The sequence below is a fragment of the Anopheles ziemanni genome, chromosome 3 (genome assembly GCF_943734765.1).
Source record: "Anopheles ziemanni chromosome 3, idAnoZiCoDA_A2_x.2, whole genome shotgun sequence".
Lineage (NCBI taxonomy): Eukaryota > Metazoa > Arthropoda > Insecta > Diptera > Culicidae > Anopheles > Anopheles ziemanni.
This window is the reverse complement of record NC_080706.1, coordinates 68132971-68159626: the sequence shown is the minus strand read 5'-3', so window position 1 is coordinate 68159626 and position 26656 is coordinate 68132971. Positions and strand designations below refer to the sequence as shown.

The window sequence follows — 26656 nt, the reverse complement described above, 5'->3', positions numbered from 1 at the left end:
TGTTCACGATGTCAGGTTTATTTTCTTCCTAAAAATGAAGATGATAATTGTTTAACGTGGTATTCCTGGCCTTAAGGGCTTACGAGACTTTTTACCCTATGTGTACGTGGATAGTCAAGCCTTCTCGTACAGGGGAGTGTATCTCTTTCTCGGTTGCGATTCGAACCCACGCCGTCGAGGTGGTGAGAACCCCGTCGGCGCTTATGGGCCGATTTTCTGGCCGGCGCTACCGCTCGGCTGTCGCGGACTCCGCGGAAATTTGATTAATTAAGACAATTAAAGATTCCAGTGAAAACGACACGAGCAACATTCATCATTGTTGTGAACAACGATTTTTCAAACGAATCATTTTGATTTAATTCTAGTTTTTGTTTTGTACGCATTGTAATACATTAGTGAACTTCTTCCATGTGCGCTTGGTTTGCAGGACTTATTTTTTTTTAAATCAACAGTGAACGTTTAAATCATTAGTCAAAAGATGCATTTCTATGGAGTGTTGAAAAATGTTTTAGCTAGAACTTTAAACAACCAATTATCTTGTCGAAACATAATCAATAGGATATGTTTGTGTATGTTGCTGTTTAATCATATTAGATGCATCAACATATTTTGAAAATGTATTTTCCATTTACTTTCCTTTCCTACGTTAATCAAAATTTTAGAATGAGTTTAAAAACTGTTTAAATTACTAAGCACTAACACTTGCTTTAAAACCATTTCAAAATAATGCATAAAAAGAACGCTTCAGATTCATTTTTGAATAACAAAAAACGTGAGTAACGATATTCTTCAAATTATTCTCTACAATTCTTGAAAATATAGGCCAGGTTATTTTTCATTCATGCTTTCAAATTTTTCTTGTTAAAAACACTTTAAAAAGTCAGGTATTCGATAAAAAAGATTCACAGAACGAGGAATTACTAACGATGTCCAAAAACGATGGTCCGATGGAGGCGCCTGGTTGTTCACGCTACTTGAAAATGTCATAGGTTTTGTTGTTTTTTAACTAAATATGAATTTTTAATCAAATAATGTACAAATTTGACCACTTTAAAAATTGGCAGACTAGCTACTTAAATTGGCCAATATTTTACAAATCTGTCGCGGTCATGAACTTCCGATGGAGGCGCCTGGTTGTTCACGCTACTGGCAAATTTCATAGTTTTTGTTGTTTTTTAACTATACATTGGTTTTTTAAACAAATTATAGACACGTTTGTCCACTTTTAAATTTTTGAGACTTCTTCTTAAATTGGCCAATATGTTATAAATCTGTCGCGGTCATGAACCTCCGATGGAGGCGCCTGGTTGTTCACGCTACTGGGAAATTACAGAGAGTTCTTATTATTTCAAACATGAATTTTTACACAAAGATTGTACACATTTATCCATTTTCAAAATTTTAAGACTTCTACTTAAATTGGTCAATACTGTCCAAGTCTACCGCGAACATGAACCAATAGTAACATCTGGGTAAACGGGTGGAAAATTGATCGTAAGAGTTGTCTGCATTATATTCGGGTTCATACTCACGCCAGAAAACACCTACTTCACGATAAAGTAACACTAGCCACATCCGAGACACAATGACGTTCATCTCTCCCTTCGTTGCTTACCCGTTTCGCAGGCAACGTCTTTGTGATAGCGGCCATCCTGCTCGAGCGCAACCTGCAGAGCGTCGCCAACCACCTGATACTGTCGCTGGCCGTCGCGGATCTGCTCGTCGCCTGCCTGGTGATGCCGCTCGGGGCCGTCTACGAGGTGTCGAAGGAGTGGCGGCTCGGGGCGGACCTGTGCGACATGTGGACCTCCAGCGATGTCCTGTGCTGCACCGCCTCCATACTGCATCTTGTCGCCATCGCGCTCGACCGGTAAGTGCTTTTCGCCGTAATTCGATTGCAGCGGATGGTGTGTCCGCTTCCAACATGTGTCGCTGCCGATTGACCTTTCCACGGTGGTATAGTGCAAGGCTAAAAAGAGCTTTTTCGTGCTTCGCTTCCTCTCACTCTCCCTCCCCCTGATAAGTTTGCGTCTTTAAAATACTTCATACCTATTTTAAGAAAAAAGTCAAACCGGAAGCAAGTGAAGAAAAGGAAGTTAGCGAATTTATTCGTTGCATAAACAACCTATGTCAATGTTTTTAGAGTATTCTCCAACAAAAGGGAAAAGGAAACAGTATAATTCAATATTTTCAAACAGCGCCAAAAAGGTTATTCCATCGAACACCTTTCTACATACAACACGATAAAAGTAAACATGTAAAAAAGTTCTTAACATTCAGCCCGTAACCTGAGAGCCTTTTTTATTTCGTTCACACTTTTCCGAGCTGTTTATTTAGCTACAGCCCTCCACGCCCACTCCTTACGTCGTCTTGGAGTGTAACACTCGAAAGATGAAAACCTTTTCATACCAAGATCATCTTCAACGCTGGCGTTTACCTGCACGTGTCTTTTGGAAGGTAGCAACCCAACCATCGATCTCGAGGGGGCTTCGAAGATTGACAGGTGGAAAAATGATTTTTATTAACATATGCAGAACCAAGGTCTCCGCACAACTAGAGCGGGGGTTTTTCTTTTATCCATCATCCGGCTCCATCAATTTTTTTACTCCAGCCAACACCTGAGTAGTCTCTTTTATCAATTCGGAGCCAGAAAAAAGGGTAAAGTTCTTCGGGGACTTAGACCCAATCCATCATCTCCGACCATCTCGTTCGGAGGAAACTTCGGTAGAACTTCCGAGCAGTTGGTGGGAAAATGATAATCTTCCCGGTCACCTCGGTTATTGGCTTCGGACTCCGATAGGGTCGTCCCGATGGGCGAAAGGAACCGGTATCTTGTCTGCCGTGTGTAGTACCGTCTTCAGGTTTGAATGGTTTATGGTAATCCGGGTATGCCATCAAGCTTACCTCTCTGGAACATAAATGGTTGGTTATCGAGACGATGGTCTACCGAATTCACAAAAAATTAAACAAAAATCCTCATGTCTCTCGTGTACCCTACATTTCTTTAACCATCCCGGCGGATTGGTTCAATCTTATGTGAAACCGGCCGGGGAGACTTTGGTGCGCGCTCAGAAAGCTAGGCAAACAGTTGGCCCAAACTCTTGGCACGTCCGAGACCCGTTGCTTTGAAGCGCTTCCATCTTTTAAATTTTCCTCTCACATCCACGGAAACTCCTCTCGATAGCCGGAGTCATCGGAGAAGGTACATCGGGTTCGGGCTCTTTTGAAGTGCTGAATGGCCTCTCGAAGGACTAGCCCCGTTACCTGTAGTAGGAAATGAATTTCCAACCTAGTTCTAAGGGGCAAATCTACGCTGCGCTGCTAACGAAGCGCAATCGATGTACGAAACTCACTTGGAATTGATTACGGAAAGTGATTTGCATTTTGCAGAGCGCTCACTTCATCGCCGTCTCGGAGGAGTTGCACGAGGCGGAGGTGTTCTCTGCCATTTGCATTTTCTTGTTTTGAAGAAGCATTTCTACGGATGGGAACTTTACAACGTTCTGTACAATTATGCAGATGGAATTACTCAATGCGAAAGAGAAATGCTACCGTTGGGCGCTGGGCGGAGTTATCTGCGCAATGGTTGAGTGTTATTCAATAAGAGAGATATTAATTCACGTGGATTTCACCATAACAATTAGCTATCACAAGTGGCACAACAATGAGGTGCACTCAATACATAAAACGATTCAATTGACGGTTTCATCTGAGCAATGATTGAGCTGAATGCAATAATATTGTTTTTAATTAACGTGCATTTTACCATAATTTTAAGCAATCGAAAGAGGAACAACAGTTAACTTAGAGTTACACAGTTAACCATAAGAGTTAACAACAATTAATCATTAGAAGCACTATAAACAAGGTAATAGTACCTGATAAAAGCTCATTGAATAAATATTTTTAAGTTTGAGCTAATTTAGAATTCTGATTGTATATTTAAAATCTTTTGTAAACTGCTTCTATGATCAATACCTAATTTATTTGAGGATAGATAAATTGATTTAAAGCCTTAGTTAAAAGATACTTTATAGTACACACGCTCTTTTTGCCTATAATATTATTAGGAACATTGGATGGAAATTTAATTGTCAAGAACTTGTCGAATAACTCTTCATTGTAAAGCTTTGAGGCCATCGTTTTGTTGGTGTCGGTGAAAGATTAGGTTCAAATATAAACTAAGTGTGCCGAGTAAGAAACAAGCTTCATTTGCTATAAAGTTTCTAGTATTTGATGATTAGTTGAAGCAAATGAAGTTGCAAACAGGCCAAATCACGCTTTAAAACCCTAAATTTCAACAAACTACCTTTGACAATGTATTTGATTCCCAAATTTCCAAGTTATTGTTCCAATTTTCTCAATCAAAGCTTATAAACGCTTAGTAAGAAGAGTTTTTTTTATTTTTCGCTAGTAAACAAATACTATGGTTTTATAGCAAGGAGAAACAACTAGGGGAAGTGAGTGTATTGCCTTAAATGATTTTTAAAATAATGAAGTGAACAGCTCTGGCAATATAAAGTATTTAAGTACTTTCTAATAAATTTTAGTTTATGCCCCTGCTGTCAAGAAAAGTAACAGTTTCTAGCTCTATCAAATTGGAACGGCAAACTTGTCGGCATCTAGCTTCAGTTAGCTCACGAACTCACCTTTCCCAGCGTTTGCCTCACCTTCGGTAATCATAATGGCAAGGTAGAAAAGTTCCCCCTAATATCATAATCCTCCACTCGGTCTCCCCGCTCTCCCATTTCCTCAACCCTCCCTACAAGGCTCACGTCATAACTTTCTCAAAAACCGTTGCCTTATGGTAGCAATTAAATTATCTTCTTCGCGTACTATAAAAGCATTATTTTTTCTCACTACATCCGCTCGCTAGTGATTAATTGCATTCGTCGCCTTGTTGGCGGATAAAAAAAAACCCATAACAAAATGGCCACGTTGAAATGGGGGTTTTGCAGTGCCTTCAGCATAATGCTCTTTCCCGGTCGCTTTTGCCGTTGCCACTCGACGTTCCACTCCGGGGGGACTTTGGGTCGGAAAGCTGTCTTGAAAAATGGGTGCGAACTACTGTTAATAGCACACGGTTCGGCTAATGGGTTTTTCCGGCACCGGTGTATGGTTTAGCTAGTTTTATCCTTTCCAGCCGTCCACGCCGCTTCGGTTGCCCGGGGAGTAAGGAAAGCTTGATGCCATACTCGAACGCACCGTGCTACGGGATCTCGCAGTAAAGAGCGTGGCTTATATGGCAGCAATAAAGGGGATGTATTCTTTTATTTTCCTTAAAATAAAATACAAATCCAAAGGCACGAGATCGGGGTTGGTTTTCAATAATTTATGTACATTTTAATTGTACCTGTTGGTGGTTTGAATTTGTAAATTAAGCTATTTGTTTGTCAAAACAGCTGTACGAGCAATTTATCCATGAGTAACATGGGAAAAGTTTGTGCCCGAGGTTGTTCAAAACGGGAAAAAGCGTGTTTTAAGCTAAAACAAGAATCAAATATGGCAACGGATGCAAAGAACACACTCTCGCTCCCTTGTTGCCTTGTTCTTCTCCGCCGGGGAGCCATTTTCCAGCCCAAGACGAAGAATGCCGCCCCAAGTGTGTGCAAGCACATGTGAACCATAAGTTTAAACATGTGTTCTTTTGAATGGAAAAACTTGTCCGTTCAAGCGAAAAATGGTGCTCTCGAGATGAAGGACCGAGAGGAAAACCGTTCCGCGTAGCCACGGTCGGGGCGGAGGAAAAATCGGAGAGGAATCTTTTGTTATGTTTTCACCCAGCCCATCCCTGTGGGTGGGAAGATTTTCCGGGTGCTGAAGTTGTCTGAATCGGTTTCCCAAATTTGCAATGAAATTAGGCCTTCAACTTGTTTAGTCACCATGCAGGCGGCCTTATGAAGGCATGGAAAACTTTGCTCGGACGACAAACGTAAAATCCGAGCAACATCTCGGCCGGTACAGACAAGAAAGAGGCCGGGTTTTCCCTTTTTTCCCTACGGCTGATGGAGTTAGGCATGTAGGCAAAAGTTCTTTCCGCCTGGCCACCGAAAGTCAGCTGCTATCAGTTGGGTTTGGTTTTTAATGAAAACGGTCAAAACGGTGCGACTTGTTTTTCTCTTTTTCCCCCTTTTTCGCTACACACGCACACGCAAGCAGAAGAAAATACAAACAAAAACTCGCAACGAAAACGGATACACGGAAAAGTTCTCAACGAAAATGAACAGGGTGTGCGTGCGTGAATTTAGCGTGGAGAAGTTAATCAGATTAGGCGAAAAACTTTAGCCCAAATTTGCCTCCCCGAGCTCGTCTTTGATGGCTCGGGCTCCTACAACCGAAAGCCGTTAGCGAAAATGTGTCCGAACATCGACCCCTAGGGGCCCCTCGAAGGAGTTACGGGGGCGGAACAGTGAGCCACGGGCAGATTAGATGAAATGTTTCAATATCACACCGTCGGATGGACGCTTAAGGGCCGGGAAAGTTCTTCCTAGCGGCCACAGCAAGTGGGAGTATCTTTGCACAGTGTAGCATCCTGGCAAACACACATACTCTGCCACACGTCGTTCGTATCCGTGTTGATGGCCGAAAAGTTCTGCACCAGGAGAGTGATCCATTTGTAGAGCCAATTATATGCCGGCCACGTTAAGCGCGCGGACATTAAGTGAATTGGAAAGCAGATTAGAAAAAAAATAACTCTAATTCATTATTTTGCGATGCATTATATTTTATCAACGCTCACAAGTACACTTTGAAAATAAACATCCGGGATCGTAAGATAATTGATGACAACTTGCGATGGAAACTGGTTAAAATATATAAAACTTTTGTATGCTGTATAAAAATAGCAAAGCATTAGAGAAAATTATCAAAGCATTGTTAAACATTGTCTCGTCTACATCTTCTCTATATCTATAAAAAGGAATGTTCGAATTCCATTCACGAGAAACATATGCTCATTTTAACTTGTGTTTTCAAAAATACCCATTAATTAATTTATTTTCAAAAATTTAATAATGCGATCTATGAATATGATTCACACTTTTGAACAGTTTGGTTTGTTACATTTCTTAAATGAAATCTTAATCATCAAGATCCCACACTATGGTGACCGTTTGATTTCTCAAACGGATAGTGGCGTAAAGAAACCTCACATCGTTAACTTTGTGTCATATTAAATAAAGCAACTTAATAAAGCACAATTTAACTAAATAAAGTATGGCAAGACCTTCCACCATGAACTCTATGCAGGAATTAATAGGTGTATCCAATAGAATCGGGTTTGAAATAGAACATAAACAAGTAAACCCCCGAAAAGGCGTGCTCAAAATTTGAGACAAGATCATAGGCAGGCACGTAGAAATCATTTGTAGTTCTTTCAGTGATAATAAGATAAAACATTCGTTTATCAAATGAAGGACGTACTGCCATCCAGCTGTAGAATAGAAAGTGGAAATTATTTAGAACATAACATTGAATAGATCATGCATACCACAGTTGCGAATCAACATACCATAGTACTTTCTTTGGATCGAACAACGTTAGCAACGCAAAACTGATATAGTTTTGGTCGTAGTAGACTGGGTTTTTAGTCAAAAGAGATACTTACGAAAGATTGAAAGGAGAAAATATCTAGTAATTCTTGTGTAGCGATTTTGAAGCGTTGAGCGATATTTCATTCAACACAATGGATAATTCTAATAAGCAAACGATGGGAATCACAGGTCGTTGTTTTAAATAGCTTATTTTGTTTTCTAGATTCTTGGAATCATTTTCGACTACTTGACCGTGTCTGAGTTAAAAAATGCCAGTTTGGTGTGTTTCCAATGGTCCCACTTGGTATTTTCTGGACGCAGACTGGATCGCGTGCGCTTTGATATAGACAACAATAATGTAAAACGTGGCGCGATAAACGTTCTTCGAGAAACTCAACGACGGTATCGCCATATTCGGCTCATTGCCAGCGATAGAGGCACTTGGGAGAAATTCGTACCCATTCTACAGCGTTTCGAAAGTTTTTTAGTGAGCTTAAAATTAGACCGCTGCAACGAAGTGTCGCTAATCAAGCGCATCCTGCTTGAGGTTCCAAATTTGAAGGCTCTTTCGTTGAACCAGCTTGAAGATATGGAAGAGTGTCATGGCTTTATACAGTTGCCGGAGTTAAAACAACTTTCTGCTCTTGAAATATGGTTTCCCTACTCGACAGTGATTGATTTCCGTACCATCGCTCCAAACCTCCAGGCAATCCATACGGTTTGTGAAACAGAAAGCACTCTAAACTTATACAGGCACTTCAGCGATCAACTGAAATCGGTGGATGTAGTTCTTTACAACAATGAACTTACGTATTCGTTTTGTGAAATAGTTTTTCCGAAGCTTCTAGAAATCAAGGTTATTGCTTTTGGTTTTTCAAATGACTGCATGGTGAATGCGAATTGTGGTTTTATTTCTGGATCAAAACATCTTCAACGTGTAACACTGGAATGTGAGATAGCTCAAACGGTTATTAACAGTTTGGTGGAACATTGCCGTGAACTAACATTCCTCTCCATCCGTACGGGAGAACTTAAAAATCGTTCGTTGCTTGGATTGGCGAATCTGAAACATTTGAATGTAAGTTGCAAAATATTCAAAAAAAAAATAGGAAAATAACCTCGTTGAGAGTAAAATTATGTTTCATTTTTCTCTTGCAGACCCTTGAATTGCATGGCATGATAAAACATTACGTATTTGACGATTGTAAGCCAATTCCTTCTTTGCAAGCACTTCAAGTGAATAGCATATATGGCATACCAGATCAGTTGTTCTTCAAAGGATTACCTAAAACGATGCCATATCTAAGTAAACTATGTATAAACAAGGTTGTTGATGATCAATGTCTTCAAGTTATCTGCAATAACCTTTTATCTCTTAAATGTTTGAAGTTATCTAATGTTCAGGTACTGAACTGCGTGTCACGTCTATTTTCGTACAAATCAAAAACAGATTTTAAATTATTTCTTGTGTTGTATTTCAGTTCAGCGAGATATCAGGTATGGAATATCTCGATCGATTACCTCATCTGTTTAAGTTGAGTTTAATTAACATGTATCTCTCCAAGAAACATACTGATGGTTCGCTTAAAATATTGCCATTACACAAAATCAGTGTACTCTCGATTCACAACTGGGACGAGGTAGGAAAACTATAGCCGGCCTAATCATTGCATTACTCTACTTTTATCTTTCTATTTTAATGCATTCTGCTTGCAGGATTCTGCATACTATTGGACTTTCCATGACTTCTTGCTGATTCCGCAACTGTTTCCGTCACTCAAGATGCTCAAAATTAATGGGTATGGATTTAGTTTAGATGAGTGCATCAAAACACTACGTTCCCTATTGCCAAATTGCACAATAATTAGAAGAAGTTATTAACTAATAGTGTCTATCGTGTGTCTAACTAAAATATTTTTTACAATTAACTATGTTGTTTATGCATGATTATACCAAAACTTTACGATCTTTCTAACATGAAATACCTGAAATATACGATGAAACAAGTTCAAGCCTGGCAGAAGTTGATTGAACTCTTCGAAAAATAATAAATTAATAAAACTGTTCAATGAGGAGGTGTGGAAAAAAATAACGCCTGAAGTATCTTGTATGTGTTTTATTTTTACTTAAGCTTTACCTAAATTGGAGCACCTCGAAGATTCTTTGTACAATGTCTGAACCAACCCACCAACCCAGTGGTGAGCAAAATCAGTGTTCAAATTGAGCAGAATTTTGTTACGGGAAAGTTTTCGGGATTTTCTTGGTCAATGAAAGTTCTTTTGTTTTTGCAAGTTCTTTTTGTGTACGTGTAGGATCTTTATCGAATATCGCCCATTTTTTCTAAATCCTCAAATGGTTAAGGCCGTTCAAACATTCTTCGTCCTCAAAATTACCGTTTTTAAACCGTGCAAACCACTTCCTGCTAGATGATTCAGCTACGGCATGTTTACCATAATCATCCATTAATGTACGACGATTTTCGGCAGCAACATCTCATTATTTCGGTATAAACTAAACCATTTCTGGAGCTCCCAGAAAAAAATGTTTTATCCACTTTAGAAAAATAGCAGATTGCAGAAAAGAAAGCCACTTTTGGCTCTTCTAGCACGACCTCCAGATGACAGCGCGACGTCGCCTGACAGACGCTGAACTCCATACAAAAAAAAAAAAACCTAGCGGGATTCCTCCTTTGAACACATTTTTCCTTCCACACTAGCGGTTTATTTTAGAGAAATTATTATCATATCATGTTGTTTAAGATTTGTTCCTTTTTGTGAGATTCCTATTATAATTAATAAAATTCTTCCAATTTTAACATTTTAAACCCAGTTCAATTAACGAAAACGAAAACGAGCATGTACGATCTCCACACTTCTTGACGAAAAAACAGCACATTATGAAAATGCAGTAAAAATCTTTCCTTATGTTGCACAGATCTAAGAATGTCTAGTACGTTCTGTAGTTTTCACGTAAAACAATAGTTGTAATTAGCAATTTTGAAGTTTTTTCACTATCAACGAAACTCCGGACACTCAATTCGTATTCATCAAAGGTTATACAGCAGGGTTTATACAGCACGAGGGAAAAAATCAAATATCAACCATTTGAACTACGCCACAATAGTCATTATTAAATTAAACCTCCTACAACAAATATTCATATCCCTTACAATAAAAGTTATGTTCAGAGCTGAATGTGATTTAAATAAAAATTTTTTGGAAAGGGTGAAAACTTTCAAATAAGCACAAAAATATACGAAAAGAGTTATAAATATAACTCTTTTTCCCACCCCTTCTTAACCGAACATCGCCGGAGTTACAAGTTAGTATATTATACATATTATATCGTTGATTCAAACTCTGGAAACAAAATAAATAAAGCGGAAACACTAGCAGTTGTATTGCACGAGGAAGACCATTCCTCCGAAACGACCCTATCGATCATAATTGGAACGTTTAAATGCAACCGAGTTCATCGCTACTCGTAATGGCACGTTCGAACAATATATCATCACTTCGGAATGGTGATGCACAGATGTGCACAAGCATCTGCACTGATTGCACCGGTGATTGTCCTGGAGCATCCTATCAGATTCGGGTATGAAATGTTCCCTATTTACACGCCGTCGTTCTCTCACTCTGCGGGAAGGGAAGGGTTGCATCCGTCGATGATTGCAATCGCCACTTGTTGTCGTTATGCAGTTCCATTAGTTGCATCGAACGGAAAGAAACCCCCGAGGGCGTTGCAAAAGGTGTTGAATTTATGCAATCGCCAAGTTGGTTCTCGTTTGCATACAAGACAGGCTTCCCGCCGGAAAACAGCACTCCCTCCACCGACGTTACCTTGCCGCTTTACCCTGTATGTATGTAAGTGTCACAGTTGCATTGTAACCATCATTCCGGGTCAGGGCGAGTCGTTTTTCTATTAGAGACTATCGGACTTGTTTCATGAGAGTTCCTTCCTCATAATGAATTCAAAGAAAGTGCACCATTCGCATGAATATAAGGTAATGGTAACGGGTTGTAGGGAATGGTTGAAGAAAAGGAAAGAGGGCATTGTTAAACAATGGTCCAGCGTCTCGAATCATTATTAATTACTTAAGGTGCATGGAATCACAAATGTTTCTGTTCATATTAAAGTACCTCTAGTCACTTTGTTTTGATAGTTTTCATATATTTTATGTAGTAATGTTAGTGCTTGAAATTAAAAAACTTTTTTACCGGTTAACTCTTTATTACAAAATTTTATAAAAATATGTAAAACGATCATATGCTCACTGAATATAGTGTGTAGATATTGTTTGAAGAATTGAAACAATAGAATTGTTTGAAGAATTGAATTGAAGAAGAAGATATTCTTTTAATCAATTTAACAAACTTACTCCACGACGAAGTTCGGAATGTATACATTTTAATGAACTACAATATGATAACATTTTATAATTTTTATAGCAAATATTTCACTAATAAATGTAAATTTCGATTTCATACTGTTAAAAAAAATCTCACGTTAAGTAGTAAAAAAATAGTTGCAGGTTTTTACTTTGATTTTTCCGTACTTAAATTTGAAAAGATTTATCTTGTATGGTAATGTAACTGTTTGAAATTTTTATAAATAATTTTCTACCAGATAACTCTATATGAAATAACAATATATGTAAAATGTCCATATGCTCAAGTATGAATTCAATGCGAAATTTGAAATGTACAAATGTAAATGAACTTTAAGTATTACAACGATAGATATCTTTTTTCTGTAAATATTGTATTAATTTGTAATTGTTAATGTAAACATCGATTTAATACTATTAAAAAGAGCACAAAATAAGTAGTAAATAATTAATTGATGGTTTTTACTAAAATTTATCTCGTGTGTATATGTGTGTGTGTATTTTTTCTGCATCAAATACCATCTGCAACTTTAGATAAAACCTTCTCTTGTAGATTTTCCTCTCTGTGATTGAGTGTTTAAAATGCCATAACACAACCGTTCGTAGGGGGAAAGTGTTTGACTAACATTTGTTGAGCAAAGCTCGCTGACGCGTTGTGTAGGAAGCAAATTGCAAATTTTCCTACGCGTTCCACAACCTCCCCTGTCCCCACACCGACTGAACAAATCCAGCGACGCTGGAGAAATCCTTTTCCTAGCCGACCACAACCACGTACGACAGATTATGGAAAAGGATAAACATTTCCCAGCCGAGGATGGATGCTCGGGTGGATGTCGAAGCGCAAGCAACAGCATTTTCCCAGCACCAAAAGGATCCAGTGCAACGCAGATGCAGCCCGTGCATATGTAGCAGGCACAAGTTGCGATAATTTCGTCCCGCGGGACGCAAAGTTCACCGAGCGTAATCGCAAAATAATTTATCAAATCCATATTTATGCGCCCGGCAGCATCGGCCCGCCGTATCGTCGAGGTGATGATGTTGTTCGAGCAGGATCTCTGAGCGTCTCCGTTCCCTCGGCAAAGTTTGGGATGGGCGCAGCCGAAAGTGCACCGAAGCCGGATGAACGAACGGTTGAAATGATTTTTCGTTCGCCTCCATCGCGGACGCAACACGACCGGAAAATGTGTGAAACGATGTACTGGCGATGTTTGGGATCGCCTTGGTTTCTTCTTCTTCGTTCCACCGACTTCTTTTACAACGATGCAAGTTTTTTCCAACATTCCCTGCCTCGGTACCGCCCGGTTTTCCATGCCATAACACGCGATAGAGCTCGGTCGGGCGCAAAATGTTGCATCCACCAAAAGCTGAACGCGTGCTCGCACACGATTTACGTGGCTTTCGACGTGAGTTGTCTCTGCCGATCGAGTTTCAGCTTTCCACTGGCCAGCCCCCTCCCCCTCCTCCCTTCGGTCAGGTTATGCGACACTCTGCGGCCAGCAGAGATCGCGCACAAATCCGGCAGCCGCCTCGATAGCGCGCTCCGACATATGTAAAATATCCTACTCTGCATTCAATTTAAATGCAAATTTCTCCTGTATGTGTGCTTATGTGTGTGTGTATGTACGCGAGCAAGAACACCAAGGAAAAGTTCCGTCGGAAGCGAAATCCACGGCTACGGGTGGCAAATCCACCAGAGTGGTCGGTAATGCTGCCATCGTTGGTTCGCATCGAACCACGAAACCATATAGGATCGTGGATTAAGCGAAAAAAACATAGTCTTCAAGTGGATGTTCAGCACAACTATTTTTTTTTTCAAACAAAACTGCAGAGTAAAGAAGATAAGAGATGATTCGAATCCGAGCGCATTTGCAAATTATCAGTGGCACTTCGGAATTGGCATCGACATCCGAGTAGCAAGCTATCGTGTTGGACGTTCCTCCAATCCTCTCGAAGCGTGCAGACAATTGAACAAATGCATGTGACCTGCAGTGCGTAACATTTGAGATCAAACTTCTTGTTCGACTCGTTTTAAACAAGAATAGTTTTAGTCCTAGCATATCATTGTCTGATCTAGCACGAGCTGTTTGGTATAATCATGCATAAACAACATAGTAAATTATTAAAACAATTTCGATACACACTATTAGTTAATAACTTCTTCTAATTATTGTGCAATTTGGCAATAGGGAACGTAGTCGTTTGATGCACTCATTTGAACAATATCTGTAGCCAGTAATTTTGAGCATCTGGAGCGACGGAAACAGTTGCGGAATCAGCAAGAAGTAATCGACAGTCCACTGGTATGGGAAGAACCGCAAGTAGAATACATTAAAATAGAAAGAGAAAAGTAACAAAAGAATAAAGGAATTATGAGGCCGGCTGTTGCATACCTACCGTATAAGTGCTGTGAATCGAGAGTACACTGATTTTGAGTGGTGGAATTCCTTTAAGTCTACCATCAATTACTTGTTGCTTGTTAGGATATATGTTATATAAACTCAACTTAAACAGATGAGGTAATCGATCGAGGAATTCTAATCCTGATATCCTGCTGACCTGAAATACAACACAACAACAATTGATAAGTTTAAATTTTTCAATTTGTAAAAAAATAAGCGTGACACGCAGTTCAGTACCTGATTATGTGAAAACTTCAAATATTTAAGAGATAAAAGGGTTTTGCTGATAAATCGAAGACTTCGATCATCTACAATACGATTTATGCATAGCTTAGTGAGATATGGTGCCACCGTACATAATCCTTTGAAGAACACCAACTGATCTTTTATGAAATATAAGCTAGGCACATAAAGTGCTTGCAAAGAAAGAATTGGTTTACAATCGTCAAATACGTCATGACTTATCTTGCCATCCAATACAAGAGTCTGTAAGAGAAAAAAGAAACATGCTTTTACTGTCAACGAGCCTATTTCCCAATTTTTAAAAAATATTATGCAACTTACATTCAAATGTCTCAGGTTCTCCAATCCAAGCAACAAACGGTTTTCTAATTTATACGCACGGATGGAGAGGAATGTTATTTCTAGGCAATGCTCCGCCAAACTGTTGATGATTGTTTGAGCTATCAAACATTCCAGTGTTACACGTTGAAGATGTTTCGATCCAGCAATAAAACCACAACTCCCATTCAAGATAAAGCTATCATAATTATCAAAAACACAAACCTTGATTTCTAGAAGCTTCGGAAAAATTATTTCACAAAACGAATGCATGTATTCATCGTTACAAAGAAATACAGTCACCGATATGAGTTGATCGCTGAAGTGCCTGTATACGTTTAGATCGCATTCTGTATCACAAACCATCTCGATTCTCTGTAGGTTTGGAGCGGTGGTACGGAAATCAATCGCTGTCAATGGCGTTGAGGAATAATAGCATACTTTCCGCAAAGAAAGCTGTTTTAACTCCGGCAGCTGTATAAAGCCGTGGTCGTTTGTACGCACTTTCATATCTTCAAGCTCGAGCAACGAAAGAGCCTTCAAATTTGGAACCTCCACTAGGATGCGCTTGATTAGCGACACTTCGTAGCACCACTCTAAATCTAAGCTCACTAAAAATCTTTCGAAACGCTGTAAAATGGGTACGAATTTCTCGCCAGTGTCTCTATCGCTGGTACTGAACCGAATATGGCGATATCGTCGTTGAGTTTCTCGAAGAACGTTTATCGCGCCACGTTTTACATTATTGTTGTCTACATAAAAGCGCACGCGATCCAGTCCGCGACCAGAAAATACCAAGTGCGACCACTGGAAGCACACCAAGCTGGCATTTTTTAACTCAGACACGGTCAAGTAGTCGAAAATGATTCCAAGAATCTAGAAAACAAATACAAAAGTATTTAAAACAACGCTGTGTTAGTATCATAAAATAAACTCACTTCTTGTGGTAAATCGCCAATTCCCATCGTTTGCTTGGTAGAATTATCCATTGTGTTTAATGAAATATCGCTCAACGTTTCAAAATCGCTACACAAGAATTACTAGATGTTTTCTCCTTTCAATCTTTCGTAAGTATCTCTTTTGACTAAAAATCTAGTGTACTACGACCAAAACTATATCAGTTTTGCGTTGCTACCAACGACAATTAACAGACAGGTCGCATCATACCATGTAACGAGCCGAAAACCGTGGGAAAATTTTTGACAGTTGGTTAAAATTTTGTTTACTTCTCACGAACAGCGAAGAAAGTGGGGTAAAACTGCAAATTCGGTATGTTTCATCAAAAGAAAAAGAGTTGAGGCGTTCGAAATATGTTCTGGAGGAAGACTGGGTATAAGGCAGACCAACACACTTAATTTCGGCAATCAAAACTCTTAGGAGAGAGGCCTTGTTCCACAAAGGGATGTCGTGCCAAATAAAACAAAAAAAATCCGACGAACGACTTTATCTGTTAAATCCCATGAATTTTCGCACTAACGGAACAAGTTTATCATAATCTCTTTAGCAGTTTAAGTCAAAGATATTCTCACGAATCTGTACCTTTTCTTAAAAACGATTTATTTAAGTGTTATGTAATCTTTTTTGTAGACTTTTTTCAATAGTCTTATTTAAGCTTATATAAAACGTCACTTCGGGGGGTTCGAATCCCAACCGAGACCGGACCCTCCCCTGTACGAGAGGACTGACTATCCACGTACAACAGGGAAACAAGTCTCGTAAGTCCTTAACGGGCAGGCATGACCAAGAGGTCGTTACGCCAAGAAGAAGAAGAAGAAGAAAACGTCACTCTGGTAAAACTATATAATTCAATTTAGAAATCTGCATTAGTTTGATCTCGCATCTCAAAAAGCAAGTATGTCTACCAGTATTCCGAAATATTCTCCTTTAAAAATATTGTTGAACCCTCAGATAAGTAATCGCAATATTTGAAGAAACTTGATAAAAGCGCGATATAAAATAAAATGTGGGAGAGAGCGAGTCTAAATGAATCCATGTATCGGTGGGTCCAGAATTTCCAAACTGTTGCCCGCCGGTTTTCACTAATGACGCTCCATCAATTCGACCATACTCTTCGCAGGTACTGGGCGGTGACGGACATCGATTACGCCCACCAGCGAACCGCCCGGCGGATAGGCTACATGATCATCATCATCTGGACGCTGTCGGTGCTGGTCTCTATCGCACCGCTGCTCGGCTGGAAGGATCCGGAGTGGGAAGCGCGCGTCTATCAGGACCTCCAGTGCATCGTTTCGCAGGACGTCGGGTATCAGATCTTCGCCACCGCGTCCAGCTTCTACGTGCCCCTGCTGGTCATACTCTTCCTCTACTGGCGAATATTTCTGGCCGCCCGGAAACGGATCCGTCGGAGGCAGCAGGTACGGCTTTTTTCCACGTTCGTTCGATTTTTGTCAGTTTCGATTGTTTTGTTTTTCGTTTCCATCGTCGTACCTTCGCATCACACCTTAATTCCATCCTCCATCTCACTCGTTCTATAATGTTCGACCCATCATACGTGTCATGTTTGCTCTAATCGTTCCACAACACGTTCGATCAATTTTTTTAATCTCCTTTTCGTGAGTTGATAAACTTTTCTTGGTGTTTGATCTTTAACCTTCTTCCACGGTATATTTCCTTCAACACGCGTTTCTCTTTGTCCTCATTGTTCCATTGTTCGGCGTTAATTGTTTTTCACTCGTAAAGTTGACCGTAACGATCGTTTTCACTTGTTTGATTCCATCCATCCAAACCCACACGAACCATCACATCACAAACACAACAATGATATAATTGGTGCACTTATCAATTTCCCACTCGACGCATTCTGTTCCACAAGTCGCTTTGGTTAATGTTTTTTTATATCGTCCCGAGAAGGTTTCAATAAAAAGGAAAATGTCTCTTACCAACTCTCTCATTCTTTGGAAAAACTAATTAATTGAGAATCGGAGAAAGAAGAAGAATTTATATCATTCAACTTGTCCTCAGTAAAAGTGTGCAAGTCGTGTTTTATCATTGACAGTTTGAGCTACTCACATTTTCTCGCTGTCAACTAGAACTGCAGAATTGTTTGCTTTCACTTCCATTGAATGCACACAAAACACAATGGAATGAGAAAAACTGCATTCCTTTGATCACTTCTTTCCCCTCTTTTGCAGTCTTTGCTTATTTTTGTGAGTTTTCTTACGTAAAAGAAAATCAGATGTCTACCTTTTCATTTGTATTCATCTCGTCCGTCTTGCACTTTCTCGAAATCGCAAACTATGATCTCTTCATATTGATGACTTGTCTATTAACTGTCGTTTGTTATTCTCCTTGATTGATTTTTCTATCAAAGTAAACTACACTGTACCCATAAAGTCAGTACACAGCAGGCTAAACCAGCTACAAAAGCCATTTACTTTGTAAGGAACCCATGTTTTAAAAAAGTAAAAATGAGGGATTGTTTCTGGCACTATCCTCTTCATTTTGATGTAATTTGGCCGCGATACGACTTTGGGTTGCCGAGATATGGTCAAAATAGTGCCACAACACCCTAAACACGCACCAAAAAAGTGAGTACACAGCAGAATGTTTCATCATGTTTTGTATTGTAGTTTGCTGTTGCGTGGTATTTTGGTGGTTGTTTGAAGTTTTATGACATAAAATGAGAACGTTCTAATCAATTCATCAATGGTTGATAACAAATTCACTTATTTTTAGGCCCAAAATGGCCAGAAACTGACCTCCTTTGCAGAAGAGGTTTGATATCATCCGATTACATAAAAATGAAGGAAAACGGTACAATAAAGTAGCTATTTTATTGAACTGGAACATAAATACGGTAGTAAGAGTGGTTTAGCGATGTGAAATGGTTAGCCTTCTTGAAAATTTATCAAGAATCGATCATTTTACCGTCATACTGAATCGGATGAAGCGCATGATTGAGACGATTGTGGCTGCTGGGCCCAAAACAAGTGGCCAAACTGGTGGACAATATTTCATTAGAGGTATGGCCTATCAATCAGTGTTGAATCTATTCAAAAATCATGCACAAATTCAACTTAAAAGCATACAATCAACGTAAGAATTCTCGCAATGGAGCATCACCGCTGGCGATGTGATTAGACTCAAAAAAAAAACTAAATAAACAATTCCCTCGGGTTCTCAGAACAATGCAAGTAAAGAGCAAGAGTAAATTGACTATTTTTCGAAGGGATGGTAACATAAAAGTGTGGAGAAAACCCACGGTAGAACTGAATCCCGCTATACGCTAAATACCAAGGTGAAGGCGTCATAGTATGGGGCTGTATGGGTGCAAGAAGGGTAGGGAATCGGCAAATTATAAAAGCCAAATTGATCAGTATGTCAGCATAGATCTCATACACTATTGTTAACACTGTTTTGGCCACTTATATTGCGCCCAGCAGCCACAATCGTCTCAATCATGCGCCACATCCGGTTCGATAAGACGGTAAAACTATCGTTTCTCGATCAAATTGCAACACCGTCCTCGTTTTTCCGTTGCTAAACCACTCTAGCTACTGTTGTTTGGTTTATATTGAGTAAAATAGCATCTTCATACTAACTTGTTGCTACATTTTCGAACAATTGGATGATATCAAACCTCTTCTGCAAAGGAGTTCCGCTTCTGGCCATTTTGGGCCAAAAAAGAAGTGAATTTGTTATCAATCACATTTGAACTGAATTAAAACGTTCTCATTTTATGTCATAAAACTTCAAACAACCACCAAAATACCACGCAACAGCAAACTACAATACAAAACATGATGAAACATTCTGCTGTGTACTCACTTTTTTGGTGCGTGTTTAGGGTGTTGTGACACTATTTTGACCATATCTCGGCAACCCAAAGTCGTATCGCGGCCAAATTACATCAAAATGAAGAGGATAGTGCCAGAAACAATCCCTCATTTTTACTTTTTTAAAACATGGGTTCCTTACAAAGTAAATGGCTTTTGTAGCTGGTTTAGCCTGCTGTGTACTGACTTTATGGGTACAGTGTATTTTCTCAGTTTCAATTTTGAAGATTAAAGTCACTTTCATAAACATTCCTTTCCAACTAGCTCAGATTGCATGTTTTCATTTTTCGATCAATAGATTGTCTACTTTCAGAATTATATGTATAATTTTCATGTTGTGAAAACTTTAATTTTGTAACACATGCCCTCAAGGCTTGTTTGTAGCTTGTTTCTTGTGTCATATATTCTGTACTCAATGCATATTTATCTTGCTGTGTATCCTCTAAATAATTGTTATTATTGCTCGAGCTAATCATCTTTCACATACTATGTAGACTGAGATAAGAATACAATCTGTTCTTAAACATTGTTGTTCTCTCGGCATTGTCGCCTTTTATATTTTACCTGTGTTCATTACTGTTTTTTATCCAGTGATAAATTTATTCAATAGATTTGAAGCCTTTTAATCCACTTCAATCTAAGGTTAAGCCCAAAACACCATTTAAAAAAAGTAGCACCGAATTTGCCAGCAAAGAAAACATAACCATTTTAGGTGTCATTCAGATTGATTCAGTTGTTAGCTAACTTCACCTGCAATTTCCACACTTCCTATGTATTTGAAAATCAACAGTGACTTTGGGGAGTTATCATCGTTTCTTCGCTACTCCCATCATCAACGAAAACCGTTACTATGCGTAATGCTAATTATCTTCGTTTTATACACACACAGGGAAGAACAATAGTGCAATTGATACCAAAACCTTTAGTAAGTATTTCGGTTAGTTTTATTTATTTTCGTTTTACTAATTTGATTGTCGGAGTGGATTGATCCTTTCAATGGCTTATGTGTTCGTCCGTCGGTTTGAGCTCTTTATATTTAGTTCATGTTTTGATCATTTGATGTCATAGACCAGCTTTTACTTGCGTTTTATGTTTAGTTTTGACTATCATTTAACTTTTATATGAAATTTAAGAACATTAGTAGCAATTAGAGATATTTTCAATGGATGATTTTCTTTTGTTTTGTCTTTGGTTTCGTTTGAATTTGACAACTGTGTGTTCCAGCGTGATTATGTGTCAAATGTGTGTGATAAATTCCAACCTAGAAAGATAAAACCGAAACACATTGATCATCAAAATTAGCCAACAGACCCACTCACTGACCCATTCATCGGTTTCATTGCAATGATAAACTCATTCACACCGACATCTAGTTGATCCATCGGTGTCACGTCTTTGACCAAACCGTAGCTCCCCGTTTTGCATCTCGCCACCACGCCAAACTCGTTCGGTGTGCGTGTGTGTGTATGTGTGACCACCCGATCGTGTAGAGCTTTTCCGACCGGTAGTAGCAGTAGCGAAAAACATCACCTTATCACCGTTTTCACCTCACTTTGGCGAAGATGGCCTGTTGTTGTGAACGGATATAATTTCCGTAGCAAAGGCAAAGGCCAAGCTGGCCGACAGCACCATTCGATAGCGAGTAGCATGTAGTGAAGTTAGGTGAAATCTCCATAGAAACGTTCACCGTACAAGGTATACGCACTTGGTTGGCAGACAGGTCCGTCCGAAGATCGTCTGCCGGAAGATGGGTTAGCAGGGACTTATCGGCTTTCTTTTCCACCGTACACCGACTGCTTAATTGGCCTCATACACTCCACATACCATGCTTGCCGCCTCCCATTTGCTTATCATAAAATAGTGCTCACCAACATCAACCTACTAGTGCGATCGCTGCCGCTTGGAATGCATTGGATCGCTTATGCCGGGCACGAATGCGCAATTGACAGTAGTATGTCTAGGCGTCACTGTGTGATGTTATTTTTCCCAAGTGGCCAAAGACATTAGGTCTTGGGCCGATTTAACTATCCCTACTATGCAGCAGCTGGTAGAGAAGTAGCTGAGTTCTTAGTAGGCATTATCAATCCTGTTTTCTAACACGAATCCCAAACTGATTGACGGTATTAGAATGATTGATGTGTAGATAAAATCTAGTTCTAGAAAATGTTATATCATTTATCGAAAGGTAAAGTCGACGAAGATGTCCTGTTCCAAGCAAGAGATGCACAATAAGATCTTGACAAGAACTAATAAAAGCAAGCTTCAGCCAATAAAAATTAGCAAAAAATCCTAAGAGTGCTCGTACAATTCAAAGCTCACAGCAATAAAGCAGTGATGTAAATTTTCTCAACCAATTCTCGATCCATCCCAACCAGAAGCGCCCTTCGTCAGCAGTCCGTGGCGTGTGTTTAAAGTTTTACACCCTTGAATTGACATTGATTGGCCAACCACCGGGCAGCTGAGAAAACCCCTCCCCCAAAACGGGTGGATAAGAGTTTTCCTTGCAAAACGATTCGATTTGTTTCCTGATTGAGTTCCATTGTGTGCCACCCCGGTAGAAAAGCCCTCGTAGCCAAGGATTGAACATGATGAAGTTTTTCCCATTCCGAACATCTCGGGCGGAGTGTTATTTTCTTCTTTTCTCGAGTTCTCGTTTGCACCCATCACTGGAGCTGATGTTTTTTTTTTACTTTTTACCTTTACGGAACAAACAGAGTAGTTTCCGAAAGCATTGCCGGGTTAGGCGAAAGTTTTGCGCATTGTTCAAGCTTCGTACGCCAACATTTGCAAACGAACGATCAAGCTTTGAATTCCTAACCTAACTACGAACGGATGGAAATGGAGGTTGTTGGAGCATGTTGCCTGGTACAACGTGCTTACGGTCGTTTTAAAGATAAGTTCTCTACATCATCCAAGCTTTCCTATAAAAAAATTAAGTACAACGCTGGGATGAACTTTATTTTACATCGTATTTATGAGAAACGTCAGTAAGGTTTTCTCGACATAATTATTAGTATAGAGGGATTACCATTATTATGCCACTTCGATATTAGCTTTGAAATATTTCAAGAAGCGTCTTATACATATATTTTTTTATGTAGTATAATATTCATGCAAGTTTTTCCACTTGTAAAATTATAAATCCTAAATGAATGTTGCTGAAGGATTCCTCTAAAGTCCTTATAATTCGAATAGCAAATTCGCTATCTGAACAATCACAATGGATACAAAATAATGTTCACTGGAAATTTATGATTGCTTAATTGAGTTCACTGTAAATTGATAACAGTACCCTTGGAGTAAAAGTCTCCTACAACGGAAGCAAGATGTATCGCTTGTAGAACCTTGTGTACCTGCTATGTACGAGAAACTATTTTGCGGTATCATGATTTAGAAGTTGTCTACAGCAACTATTTAGCACTCAATACTTGATAACGACACCCTCCTAGGCGAAGGTAAAGATACGGAAGATTGTCATCCAGCAGTTCCCGGAAATAATTTCAACCAGGTATGCCAACTTCTTCGTTGCTTTGGTAAACACTACTCAAAAGTACTTGCCGGAGCCGGACTGTTATACCGTTCTTATTGAGTCTTAGTGCAGGTGCATCTTCCAGATTATTTTCTGGATACATGTGAAAACTATTTAAGTATGTGTAGAAGTGATAACAAGAGATCTATCATCATTTAGTAGAATGAAAAGTCTGCACAATTAACAGAACAATAACTAAACTTAGACAAGTTAGTAGAAAATATTCATTTCAGGATTGTACATTCAAAGATACCTAACAGACTTTTGCATAATTGTGAAGCATATGGAACATTGTGTATACAAGCACCAAAGATACTGTGAATATAAATACTTTGTAAAGTATTCTATTTTTTTTTGTTTCGATTTGTTCAAGGGACTATCCAGTTAAGGCCCAGAAATGTACTTTAGCTACGAACGTTGGTTGGAAAATATTTCGTCTATGTGAAGTGAAACCTAAAAGTGAACAACTTAATTGGTTATATTTTATTTATTCAAACTGCGGTCTGTTTCAACCAAGTAACTAGAATTAAATTCTAGTATTGAGTGAACTAGCGAGGTATAGAGAGTATTTAAGCACTATGAAACACAAGTATTGAAGTATTTCTTATTTGAAAACATTAAATAAACTCTTTTAATTCGATAAAATTCATCAACAAAACAGATTGGTTATGAAAAACAACCTTCCACACATCTTCCACAATTTAATTTGCGGATATTGGGCATAAACAATTGATGGAAAGCGTTAAAATATATTGACACATAAAGACAGCTTTGATCCAAAAAGCATCAAATACGCAAAGCGAATGTTTTTCACCATTTCTCATTATTTTTTACTGCTTTATTTCCCCATTTATAGGTCTCTTTTTTAAATTCCCTTTGGTTTTAACTAATGTTCTGTCATTTACATCTTCACATTGATCCGTGATTCAAAACAAACCCAGTGACCGCTTGGTAACACAATTTCGGTTACATTTATGCCCAATATCCAAAGTGATCTGTTCCACTTTGTTAACGATGTTTCCAGACTGTGGCGAGCGCCATAAATCTTCCCCGGGAAATCACGGTTTTATGCGAATCAAATCGACACGCTCGAGTAAAAATGTAAATCACGAATGGAATCGATTTGGGAGCCTATCTTATCGCGCCCCGAACGAAAGTGAACGTTCACTTGATGTGTTTTGCGACTGATGCTTGAGCTTTCCAAGGTATAGCAAGCAATAAACGACGATATTCCGGTTGAAAATGGTACTATAGAAATTTTCAAACAATCAGTACATAATCTGAAGAAGTCAAATGCGCTTGGTTTTCATTGACGATGAGCTAGGCTCCTTTCTGTGGAGAAAATACTTCAACAATTGATAGGAAAGCTTATTCATCGCCAGTGAATTGCTCCACAGAAGAACCTTCTACTGAGATTGTGTTTATTTATCAACTCTATTTCGTTGATTGCAGCCTAATTAGCACCAGAAGAACACTTCTCCTTTTTCCGACACGAAAGTGGAAGGATATCTGACGAATGCGCAAAATATCATGGTTGTCAAGGTAACGCATAAATATAAAGCAATGGTTTTTGGATCTTTATGCACTGAGTCCATCATTCGTGTCCTATTCAAACCCATTTTAATTAGTGAGTTTTCCAACAGATAGTGAAATGGACCCTATTCAGAGATTATTAGATAACATTTTAAAAAGTTTAAATCAAAAAAGGCAAATTTGTCAATCAAAACGAAAATATTCGCTGATTTATTATTGAATTTTGAATCACGCTGTTCAAGCATGCGATAAACCTTGCCTCATCCATTGTCGTCAGTTTAATTGGTTGTATTTATCAAACTACAAGGAAACAAGCTTAACCTGCGGTGGCGCGTCCGGTGGATTAAGTAGCTTAAATTACGCGCGGAGGATGTTGACGAGAGACCGCCTTTTGCGGGCCTTTTGTTCCGTTCCCCAGCACACAGGTATATTATATTGAATTATGCGAGCACAAAAACCATTCATTAAAATAGGCACCACAGCACGACGGCATGCCGTACGGCGAAATCGGTTATTATCTAGATTGCCAACATTACCATCACTAATCCAATCAGCATCAGGGACGAGCGCGTTCGGCGCCGGAAAACCACAAAAGCCCACGCGAAAGCCATTCTGTCACCAATTTGCAGGATAAAAGGATGTCAGCTAGGATAACCGGGCTATGTTTTGCGATGGGAAAGTGAAGAAAATGGTATTAGTGTTTTCTTAATTAATTTTTCAAAACTCCATCCATCCAAATCTGCTAAACTTTGATGGGCAGACGGTCGGTGCTTTCAATCAGTGCCATTCTTGCGAATGGTGTCACCGTCGGCTGACAAAAGTAAATCGGCGAACCGAACTTTCTCCCAAAAGGCGGATTATAAATGGGTTGCCTGGGGCGTGGAAGCTTCAAAAAGCTGAAGATAAAGTTTTTCTTTTAATTTCTTTACAATACAAGCAGCTTAAACGAGATACAACCGATAGTGTTTACCTTGTCATTTTTACCTTGGAACATCCAAACTTTGTCCTTTTACTCAAATTTGAACTTGTATAATCAAATATGTTGTTCATAATTTAACAAAATCTAGCAGCTAGTTTCTGATAAGAAAACTAAATTGATTAGAGGGATAGAATGAAAGATGGATGAAGTTTCAGCTATTGAAATGTTTTTGTTCAATGATAAAAAGAACAAAGTTTATAAAAACAAACATGCTACTAGCATGTTAGTAAAGATTGTTGTTAACAGTTCGCAACTAGATGCAATACTGTCCAATTTAATATGTTTTAATGTTCATTACTCAAATTGCTCTCGACAAACAGTCAAGTCAAATTAAACAACCTTCTAGGAAAACTGCCCTCATTTTGAGTATAACTGCTTGAAATGGAAATTTAAAGCAACTGGTTGAATCGAAATGATCAAATTTAAAACCGTTCATGAAAACCCATCTTTTATTGATAAAAAATACATCATAATAGAATAGAATGAAAGATGGAGGAAGCTTTGCTATTGAAAAAGTTTTTGTTCAATGATAAAAAGAACAAAGTTTATAAAAACAAACATACAACTAGCATGTTAGTAAAGATTGTTGTTAACAGTTCGCAACTAAACGCAATACTGTCAAATTTAATATGTTTTAATGTTCATTACTCAAATTGCTCTCAATAAAGAGTCAAGTCAAATTAAACAACCTTCTAGGAAAACTGCCCTCATTTTAAGCATAATTTCTTGAAATGAAAATTTAAAGCAACTGGTTGAATCGAAATGATTAAATTCAAAACCGTTTATAAAAAACCATCTTTTATTGATAAAAAAAGACATCAATTACACATTTCATTTCAACGCTAAAGATGTACATGCACTACCGGTATTGCTCGTCTATCGCAAAATTAATAATGACAGGGGCAAATTAAATTTCCTACGAAGCAGAAGCGGGTTG

The 26656-nt window shown here is 38.8% G+C and overlaps 1 protein-coding gene across 1 annotated transcript in view; it reads left to right on the top strand.

Moving 5' to 3' along the window:
* The window catches only part of LOC131285333 (5-hydroxytryptamine receptor-like), a 65964-nt gene that overhangs the window by 35538 nt on the left and 3770 nt on the right, over positions 1 to 26656 (top strand). The window contains exons 2-4 of the mRNA XM_058314187.1: positions 1627 to 1870; positions 16960 to 17257; positions 20568 to 20603. Coding sequence (XP_058170170.1) covers positions 1627 to 1870; positions 16960 to 17257; positions 20568 to 20603 — 578 coding nt within the window. The remainder of the gene's footprint in view (positions 1 to 1626; positions 1871 to 16959; positions 17258 to 20567; positions 20604 to 26656) is intronic.